The sequence below is a fragment of the Sinohyriopsis cumingii genome, chromosome 15 (genome assembly GCF_028554795.1).
Source record: "Sinohyriopsis cumingii isolate HCF-2022 chromosome 15, ASM2855479v2, whole genome shotgun sequence".
Classification (NCBI taxonomy): domain Eukaryota; kingdom Metazoa; phylum Mollusca; class Bivalvia; order Unionida; family Unionidae; genus Sinohyriopsis; species Sinohyriopsis cumingii.
Window position 1 is genome coordinate 147179696 of NC_142975.1, and position 11527 is coordinate 147191222.

At 35.2% G+C, this 11527-nt stretch overlaps 1 protein-coding gene across 1 annotated transcript in view; it reads left to right on the forward strand.

The window, feature by feature from the left end:
• The window catches only part of LOC149783011 (uncharacterized), a 211537-nt gene extending 200973 nt beyond the window's left edge, over positions 1-10564 (forward strand). Inside the window, exons 75-80 of the mRNA XM_089934583.1 lie at positions 1285-1442; positions 2735-2901; positions 4145-4192; positions 6060-6104; positions 6655-6769; positions 10261-10564. Coding sequence (XP_089790709.1) covers positions 1285-1442; positions 2735-2901; positions 4145-4192; positions 6060-6104; positions 6655-6769; positions 10261-10549 — 822 coding nt within the window. The 3' untranslated portion in view covers positions 10550-10564. The remainder of the gene's footprint in view (positions 1-1284; positions 1443-2734; positions 2902-4144; positions 4193-6059; positions 6105-6654; positions 6770-10260) is intronic.
• The last annotated feature ends 963 nt before the right edge of the window (positions 10565-11527 follow it).

Here is an 11527-nt window from a genome sequence, read left to right on the forward strand (position 1 = left end):
ACAAGATCAAGTGGAGTCTTCTACACTATTGACATCATCTTGGTTAAACAGCCAGCACTCAAACATGAAAAACAAGATCTCACTGAGTCTTCTGCAATACTGACATCATCTTGACAAAACCTCCAGCACTCAAGCATGAGACAAGAACTCAGGGGTTTAATACATTGTAGCAAAAAAAAACAGTTACTGTAGACATAATTTCATATGCCTCATTATATTGTAATACATTTGGAGTATGTGCATTTGGTTATAGCACCCTGTTTTAAGGAATTCTTAGATTTTTGTGATTACTTGTCTGATTATTGGAATTCGGTGCAATAGAAATATTCCATTGTTCAAAATAATTAGCCAATTACTAGGAGCCAACTTCACTGAGTAAAGTGTTAGTGAGTTTCCATGATGCCATGGTTCACTAGTAGTGAATTCAGGTCTAAACCGAATGATGTCCCTGGAAAAACAAAGTCCCTACTAAAATCTAGTGGTGTACATTGGTGGTGTGACCGCAGTGGCAGTATTTGCGGTAGGAAACCGGTAAATTACACAATGGAATCAATAAGAAGGGACTCGGCAGATACCATTTATGTCACCATGGTGGCAAATGTGATGCATTTGTACTGCAAAATGTGCCTGGAAACCATAGTTTTACTGGCCTAAGGTGGCGTAGTTAAATTAGTTCCCTGTGTTAAAGGATAGTTGTATAGTTTTTATGGCATGAACTGCTGACAGTAAGGAAACTTAACGAAGAGAAACCATGCAGATGTGCATTTGATAGATATTTGGCAGATTGTGAGATCTGTGGTCTTGCATTGATTAAAGTAAAATTTACATATAGAACAGACATATTGAGCCTTTAATTTACAACTGAAGTTGTTTGGAAGTCTTTGGAAATTTGGGGTAAACTTATGACTTCTAGTGGGAATCGTGCCAGGGTTTGACACCACTTGGTCAAGCAAGGAACCTGGCTTGTAACAATATTTTGTATACTTAGGAATAAGGGTAGATGACTTATTATCAGAAACACTTGTGCTTAGCTCTGAAAATTAATAAAGTTAATATATTAATTTTTTTTATTATTTGAATAACAGAATTTGAAGGAATTATGTCAACTGTATTCAATAATTGTTGATTACTTTTACTTTTTGGAAGTGTTCTCCACCATTTTGTCCAGTCTATGGCATTTTCAAAGCTGATATCCAGCATTTTGTATGTGAAATTACAACATGTACCACTGATTCTGAGAATTACATACAATGTATCATTTTTTTAAAATTGCTTTTATCACAGGTTAAGGTGTCCATTTACAACCATGGAGTGGAAAAGGCCAATATCATATTTGATGCAACAGGTACAGATAAAATGGGCTGGTTCACACCAGACAGAATTTTGTCGTCAACATGGACTGATATCAAGTCTGCACCGAAGGAAATATTCAGCATGCTAGGGTACAAATATTTTCATGTTTAAATTTTACCCATTGGCCATAAAGGTCTGCAGGAACTAATTTTTTGTTGTTTTTTTCATTCTTGAAATTCTCCTTTTCAACAATGCTTATATAAAAACATAACCCTTTTCATGGGTTCACACTGACAGATGCTGGTATTATAGTTAAGCTAGCTCAAAGCAGTTTTCCTTTTCGAATGGTATTATTTTTTTGTTTTTAAATAGGATTGTTATGCTTGTTTTCCATTGGTATTGTTGTATCTGTTTCCAACAGCATTGTTGTACTTGTTTCCATTGGTATCGTTGTACTTGTTCCAATAGAGTTTATTACAGTAAAAATGGTTATATATTTATTGCTAGACATTTAATGCATATATTTATCTTTAGGAGTATAGTGCCACTTTTAGTTCATGAAATTAGGTCACAGTGACCTGATTCTTGTTTTAGCAAATATTTTTTAAAAATGTGTTCTGTAATAACTTTAATTTATCAGATACTACTGTACAATAAAGTACATTAATTTTTGGTACTTGAAATAAGCATTTTAAAAAATGGTCTGAGTGACCTACTTAGTTTGCAATAATGACTATTGTATGTTATTCAGATCAGGTGGTACCTTGCATTCTGCAGAACTGTTGGTTAGATTTGGTAAACTGCATTGAAAGGCATTTCAGTCACATTTTCTCTGGCCAGAATTTGTTTGTTTAGTAGTCAACTTTTTAGGTCTAACTTTTATAATTTGTTTCAAATTTAATCTGTCAGGGGATGTCAGTGCTCAATGGATCAAAACATCAAAGATCAAATTAAAAATTGTCTAAATGGTATATAAGGCAAATTATGAATGATATTGATGTTTATTTCACATCTTCCATTAGATTTATTTTAAATTTTGGGGTTCAAAGCCTTGTGGTCCCTGGAAAAGGAATGGATATCTAACGTTTTTTTGTAAAAAGAATGTGTGTTTTAAGATAATAGCATAGCCTGAATTCAGTATCTCAATATAATTTTATTTATTATTGGCTTATGTAGCATGGCAGTAGCATGCTGACTTGGCACCTCTGCAGTCTTGGTTTTGAATCTCAGCTTTTTAGCATTTGCAAGAGTAAATGGTCACCTATCCATTATTGGTTGTTTCCTCCAAGTTCTCCATCTCTGAGATCACTATATTCTAATATCTAAATAGTCAAGAGTAATTTCTATACATTTTTATAACTCCTTGTAAAATAACATCATATACTTGTCAGTAAATTTACTCAAGCAAAAATCCTGCAAACTATTCTACTTTTCTTTACAGAGACCCAAGCCGAGGGCGTGAGTTCTATGCCAGTGGACACTCCACTGGTTGTGATGCATATGGATGGATTATGATTTCTACCAAGGACACTTGCTTCTTTGAAATGGGTGACAAGAAGCCAACTTTCTACTATGCCCCTGGCCAAACACAGGCACATTGGCAGACAAGTAAGTCATTAGAGCAAAAAGTCAGAAATGATAAAGACCAGGTTTCTAAAGTGACCTATTAGCCTAAGTGGGTGGAAGGTCAGTAAAATGGGTGAAATATTAAATTCCACCCCAGTAGATGAAGCTTTCCCATCAACCACACTAAAATTAGGCCAAAAAAGCCCCATGTTTTTTCTTCCCATACCTTATCTTTGCAACTTTTTCCAGGAAAAAAAATTGGAATTTTCCAGGAGGTGTTGCAAAGACAGGTATGGAACATCTGTTTGGATAACCTGGGTGGTTGTAGAAATGTTTGGCAATATTAGAAAGGTCCGAGTTCTGATTACCAGTCAGGTCACTCTTTTTCTTCTGCTGTTACATTTCGCACCCTCTGCTAGGCTAAGTCTCCAAAGTGGGACCCAACAAAGGAGGGTTTCTTGTGGGGTCAGCATGATAAAATTATGGAAATACAAAATTAAATGTTTTCAAGGCAGAGGAAATAGTTGCATCATTGGTACTACCTTGGGACATAATCCAGGATAGAGGAGGTAATAAGGTAAAATTTAAAATGTTTCTGGGGTTAACACCCAGTCAATTGATGCATTTTTTCCCCGTAACAGAAAAATACTATTCTATTAATTGCCTTAGGAAATTAATTGGTTGTCAAAGTTTTTTGTTATCATTGCATTGTATTCATCAATTTCTTCTAAAAATTAAAATAACATTCATTTGTAGAATATGATCATGATGCAGGAAGCCATCAGATTGCTGGAAGGAACTGATTTTTATTATGAAAGCTTGTTTCACAGTGCTTTCAGTCAAAGTTTGCTTGTCCCTGTTGCATTATGTATTGAATATTGATTGTAAAATGTGAATCAAATTAACTTAAAATTAATTATGTTGTCACATTTCTAGGTGTAAAAAGAAACAACTCAATCAAAAAGCTGTGAGGAAAGATTGTACAATATTTCTTTACACCGCTGTGCAAAATAGCATAAACCTCCTATATTGAGTTATTAGTTTAGTTATAATCTGCCAAAACATTACATATTTTAATACTAATTTTTTAACCCTGATATTTGACAGGGTTTATATTAAAGCTTTACCGGTGAAAAATGTTGACAGCTCCAATATTAAAGACCTGTCATTGGTAAACTAATCTATACTTTCATTTTAAAACTACAGTTAATCACAAAGTGACATTCATTTGAGAAAATTTTTCTTAATTGATACACTTGATATAAATGTTTCATCTCTATTTCAGATAATCCTTTAACTGGTGATGTGTTTGTTATCCAGGCTCATCCAACATGTAAGATATTAATCCTTTATATCAGATTATTATTCATGTATATATCAAGCAAGTATACCTGTGATATTCCACAGCATGAAGAAAAATCACCTGGAATTTTGGACCATCTCAGTCTCACTCATATAGTTCCATTTCTCACAGAAGAAAAACTTTCATGTGCTAATATGATATTTTGAACCAAAAAAAATAACTTATGTTTTCAGATAAGTTGCTAATATGAGTGAATCTGTAGATGGAATTAGAAATGGGTCATTTCAGTGACATTCCACACAAACTGCTGTTGCTGTTGTTGTTGTTGTTGTAGGGTTTTTATCAGCACAAAATAGGCTATACATGGCAGCCAGTATAACTGTTGGTGGAAGAACCCTGGAAAACCCTGGAAGGAACCACCAATCCACAAGAAGCTACTGGCAATCTTTCTCACATACTCACATAGGCCAAACCCAAGACTCAAACACATGCTGACAGAGGTGAGATGGCAGTGATCAGTAATGGTGAGCACACACAACCTGTAGATGGCATTAGAAATATGTCATTGCAATCCAGCAACATATTACAACATGTTAAAAGTGAACTAAAACAACAGTTTTTATTGCATTTTACAACAGTACAAATGGTTGACCTTTTAGGACATTTTTTTTTTATACAGAATTTATTGAAATCTCAGAATGTTTTGTAAACTTTCTAAGTCTGATACTCTAAAAGTATCAGTTATGATCATGGTTTTGTCTTCTCCCACATCACCCCAGCTTATACACATACACACTCACAGACACATCCACACACACACACACACACACACACACACACATGCACACACACACATGGATGTACCCACACATGCACACAAACATGTAATATGGGGTGATATATATGCCTGTCCATAGTTTCTTTACTGCTCAAACTGTTTATTATGTTCATCTGGGGGCCCCGAGTGGCCGAGTGGTCTAAAGCGCTCTCCGTTACGGATCACTGCCATCTCACCTCTGTCTGTGTGGGTTCGAGTCTTGGATTCGGCTAATGTGGGTATGTGAGAAAGCTTGCCAGTAGCTTCTCGTGGGTCGGTGGTTCTTTCTGGGGTTTTCCTGGGTTCTTCCTCCACCATTAATACTGGCCGCCATGTATAACCTATCGCGTGCTGAAAAATGGCGTTAAACCCTACAACAACAACAACAACAGCAAATGTTCAACCAGCCTTATTACACGTCAGGCAGAGATGCCCTTTGATAGTTAAAATGTTTCATATTTAGTGGTTTTTTTTGTTACCTTGAGAACAAAGTGTAGCTTAAGTAGTACATACTCTGAGAATGTTGCACCATAAGGTAATTTCAGTTGGATATTATCATATCTCTGCATGGGACTGGAGTATATATGATCTCTACATGAGTCTTGCTTATGTGAAAGAAAAAATAAAGACAAATTCTGTGGAACATGCATTATCTCCCCTTTGTATTCAGGGTCCCTATCCCAATCGTAAAATATGGCCTGTTGTATCCTCTGTGCTAATAATGTTTTGGATACAGAGTATTTCAGTTAAAAGCACAATTCAGATCAAGTTGTGGTCCCCTTCATTTCCACATTGCAGAGACTTTACTGTATATACCCATTTGCATTAGTTTTCACTGAATGTTCAAATATTATTATCATTGAACATAAATTCGATAATATGTACTCTATTCATGCAGTGAATCTTACATCCATATATATATATATATATATATATATATATATATATATATATATATATATATATATATATATATATATGCTTGCTCCTGTCTCAGAGTTGGCCTCTTATGAATTAGCTCCAGCTTAGAATAAAATGATTACTCCAAACTAATGATATTCTTATCCTCTTAATTTTCAGGCTCCACAGGCCAGGGTACAGGTGGAAGTAATACTCAATCAACCAGTAAGTTCTCAACCAGTAATTTTCTTAATGGGTTGTCTCCCCTGCATTAGCTGCCACTCTTTTGGCTAAGTTATTACATTTACCTTTATATAACCTACATCTGACTGCTAATAACTCAAAGATGTGCCACCAGCAAATCATGGCTGTTTGTCAGAAATGGTGAACAGAACAAACATCATGTTTTGTGAGAGCAGGCCCCTCCATCATAAACTACAAAATATTTTATATTTTGAGTAACAGAGTTTACTCCAAACTTGGAAATATTACCAAAAACTGACGATTACAGCACTTTGATTGGTCAGAATATTTTCTAGTCAATTTGGTTGGTAAGAATATTTTCTAGTCAGATTTAGAGTAAAGTTTTATGACAGAGGGTGCAGATCTGGGTCTGTTTTTCACAACTGAATATGCATTATATTCAGGTAACAGAACTACTGTATTTTGAGTCCAAGACATCAAGGCATGGCCCTTCCATCCTAAATACTATAAGCATGCAAATTTAGTAGTTCCATACATTCATATATATATTTTGTTTTCTTTTTGACACCAGGCTACTGTGATTACAAGGGTAAGAAGTACGCTCAAGATGCCACCTGGGATGATGGTTGTGATTTCACATGCGCATGCGTGGATGCATCTATTGGATATCAACGATGCAGACCCAAGTATGACCTTTCAGTGTTTGTCAACAAAAGTTACACAGACTGTCTGTACCTTGTTTGTGTGTGTGTGTGTGTGTGTGTGTGTGTGTGTGTGTGTGTGAGCCTGTGATTTGGATTTTTAACATAGCTTTAACAATTATCCAGTCATATTGCTATGATGTCTGCATTTGGCAGTTTATAGTGATGTCTAGCACTGGGGCATCATGCCGCAGACATGTAGCATCATGTCCCACCCAGTCACATTATCCTGATACCAGGCCGACAAGTCCTAACACTAACTTCTTAATGCTGAGCACCAAGCGGGGCAGATGCTAGTACCATTTTTAAAAGTCTTTGGTATCATTCACCTAGGGTTTGAACCCGTGTACCTTGTTTGTGCTTTGCTTTGAATGTTACAAATATTTTCCATTAAGAAAATCAAAGACTAGTATAAAAATGACAATAAAATTCAATCAAAATCTTGTAGTATTTCTTTTATTTACAAACATTCATTGGCTTTGACAAGACAGCAACTATATGTATAAGACATAAGAAATTATAAGTGATTATATTTGACATCCAAATTAAATACCATATATACTCACTTATAATATGAGTCCAACTGCAAACTGCACAGCCCACATCTGGCAATGCATAATACACTGGCAGATCTTGGTCTGTGTAGTTTTTTAGGAATAATCAGTAGAACAAACAAGGTATACCCAGATCTTCAGGCACATTATTTTACAGCAGATCAGGATCATTGTTAATTGCAGTTTGACTTGACTTATAAGCAAGTACAGACATTATATATTGACATAAAATGTAAATTGAGTGAGTTTGTTTATGAAACTCGACCTTTTTTACCTCCAAAGTTCCTAGTGGTTGCGGCATGATACCCTGTGATAGACATCACTATAAACTGTCACACTGCTGACATCGCAGTGATATGACATGAAAACTGTTAAAGCTACTTTAAAAATCCCCAACACACAATGATAGCATCTGAGTGAGGATGGATGTCATATATAGACAGCTTAATGATTCAGATTAATTGTATATTATGTGATTTCTTCATACCACATCTACCAATATGTAAATTAAACCCAGCTGTGATCAGCATGGATCCAAATCAGCTGTCACACAATATGCAGGCAGTTCAGGGTCTAAGCTGTTTACTTGAAATCACAAACAGAACAAACAGTATTGACCCACATCTGCCAGCACATTATGCAAAAGCAGATCTTGGTCTACACTGATGAATTTGGGTCTGCCTTAAACACAGCCTAGTCCATATATTCATGAGACCCTTAAACCAGAGTGTACGCTCAAACTCAGTTTTGATACTCAATAAATAACACACTTATTGTATACCAGAGATTTCAATGTTAGAACTTGTCTTGTTTAAGCACGTTGTTATTAAAAATTCCAAACAATATTTGAGTGTTTGAGTGCTGTTGGATTGAATATATTCATGAATATGTGGCATGGCTCCAATTTTGCTGTGATAAGTCTTAGAGTTACCGGTAAGTAATGAGACATTTGATCTGTCAAATATAAGTTGGGTCTAAATTTCATCCAATCAGATTCCTGCTTTATAGAACTAATTTCAAGTTGAGGTTTAAGTTTTGTTGGCCACAACCAAGCCTGATCTGGTAAATTTGGTTGGTTGGCATGGAGATGACTGGAAACTATTTGATTATAAATGTAAATCATTTTTTTAAAAATTTTGCAAGCATAAATAAACTGTTTCACACATTTAGCAAGACAACTAAATTTGCAACCTTGTGTCCATTTGAGTTGGAACATGCCATTTATATTTGCTAATAAGTCAGTTTGGTTATAAGCCCCCTCTACTTTGAAGGAGAAATGGCAATATTTTACTATAACCTATATTTCATAGCAAGAAAATATATATTTGATTACAAATTACTGACTGTTTTCCATATGAAAGGTGAATAGATAATCCAGACTTTCAGAATGTGAATAGATAATCCAGACTTACAAAATGTGAATAGATAATCCAGACTTTCAGAATGTGAATAGATAATCCAGACTTTCATAATGTGAATAGATAATCTAGACTTTCAGAATGCGAACAGATAATCCAGACTTGCAAAATGTGAATAGATAATCCAGACTTTCAGAATGTGAATAAATAATCCAGACTTTCAGAATGTGAATAGATAATCCAGACTTGCAGAATGTGAATAGATAATCCAGACTTTCAGAAAGTGAATAGATAATCCAGACTTTCAGAATGTGAATAGATAATCCAGACTTTCAGAATGTGAATAGATAATCCAGACATTCAGAATGTGAATAGATAATCCCGACTTGCAAAATGTAAAAAGATTGTTCATTAGATTTTTGAATAACTATTGAGATTACTTAAATGTTCCAAGCCACATTTTTAATTCCTTATGTCTTCTGGTTTAAAGTCTCCAAGCAGTGTTCTGAACTCCTCCACTGTCATTTGTCATCATACTTATACTCTGACATAACATCAGTTCTCAGTCCTCATCACTGTCATCTTTTAAGATGTCATCATTTAAACTGTCATAATTTGCAAGTAGTAAACCACTTTGTTGTTGTCCTCTGTTCTATCCATTGCATTTATAATCTTTTCATGATCTCAGCCATATCCTTCAGAACAGCCTCCCACATATCAAGCACCCATGCTGGACATTTTTAAATTCCCTGTGTTTACATCTCTTTTTGACCCTCTACCAGCCACTGGTGCAACTCTTTCTCATCTTCAAAACACATCCAGGGCTTTAACTCCGAGATTGTGCCACCAGGTATCACAGCTTTATAGGTCCTGTGGCGCTGCAGGTGAATATATCTAGGACAGTTGTTAATTGCACAATTACATACCTGCAGTTTGAGCTCAGTTGGTAATTACAGAGCTTACGGTTGGGATGGAAAACAAGTGTGAATCAATGACTAAAATAAAAATGTTAAAGGATTTCATATGCAAACTTTAAATAAAAGAAATACCAGCTGTTTTAGCTTCAAGAAGATCAGCTTTGATTTCAACTTTGATTTCAATTTTGTCATGCTTGTAAGGCAATGCTCCCATATCATGGCTTTCTTTTCTCTGAAAGAATTGGCTCGAGCAACTGTGTGGTGTAATTTTTTTGCCTTTACAAATCACTAATATTTCACCTCTGTCCTAATGGGGTTGACTCTGGATTGGCCAATGCATATGTGTGAAAGACTTCCAGTAGCTTCATGTGGGTTGGTGGTCCTTGCCCAGGTTTTCCTGGGATTTTCCTCCACTTAATATAATGGCTGCCTTGTATAGCATGGCATGTGCTGATGAATGGTATTAAACCCATAACAACAACATTCTCTGAATTAAATATCAGCTTATAAGTGAGTATATATGGTAGATATATAATATGTGTATCGTAAATGAGGAATTTTAAAATTTTTATGAATGTTCTTTATTTACTGATATTCACTAAATTTATGATTTACATTTTAGTGCAATAAGCTATCATTATTTTCAGGTGTCCGCAGTATACAGGTCTGCCTGATGGCTGTCGTATTGAGAAACAGCCAGGTCAGTGCTGTGGTTCACTGAATTGCAACCCTGGTATATCAACTCCAGGAACGATTAATGTTACCATCAACCCATTCAGTACGTATGGCAACATAATTTCTAGCCTTTATCAAAATGGTCACATAATTTCTAGTTTATATGAAATTTTTGTAATCCCATCTGCACCATATTTTATAGAGATGGCATTTAGTATTACCTATATCATTTCTTCTTCCATATGCATGTTCATACTGTAAAAATTTAATTTCAGTAAAGCAACTTGTAAAATTCTCAATGAATTTTTACAAGATTTGACAAGGGGCATACAAAATCAGCAAGACCAGGATCCACTTCTCTGCTTTAATGTTTGAATGAGATTTGCCTATTTGCCATGTTTTTAAATGAGATTTGCCTATTTGTCATATTTATGAATGTGATTTGCCCATTTGCCATGTTTTTGAATGAGATTTGCCCATTTACCATGTTTTTGAATGAGATTTGCCCATTTGCCATGTTTTTGAATGAGATTTGCCTATTTGCTATGTTTTTGAATGAGATTTGCCCATTTGCCATGTTTTTGAATGAGATTTGCCCATTTGCCATGTTTTTGAATGAGATTTGCCTATTTGCCATGTTTTTGAATGAGATTTGCCATGTTTTTGAATGAGATTTGCCCATTTGCCATGTTTTTAAATGAGATTTGCCCATTTACCATGTTTTTAAATGAGATTTGCCCATTTGCCATGTTTTTGAATGAGATTTGCCTATTTGCCATGTTTTTGAATGAGATTTGCCCATTTGCCATGTTTTTAAATGAGATTTGCCCATTTGCCATGTTTTTGAATGAGATTTGCCCATTTGACTAAGTTAACTCTTGCACATCTTTGGTTTTCTTTATACCACTTAATCATACCTGCCAGTACACGCCATGTGTCATGTGAAAAACAGGATCTTACCCACTCTATGTAGGTAGTTTCATTTGCTATAGACTCTTAAACCAGACTACAGTACAGACCCTAACTACCACTATAGTGCCAAAGTCTTGTGAGTACCCATTGAGATTAACTAATCTTTATACAAAGGGAATAGTCATGGACGCATGTAGTCAGCTCAGAGGTCTCTATTGTTTTTCTTTATAAAGTTGCAGATGTCGTATTTAGAAATCTTTTTAAGAAGCTTCAGTGTAGTGGTCAAGTACATCATTGGTATTTGGAGTTAATCCATAATGCCTGGAA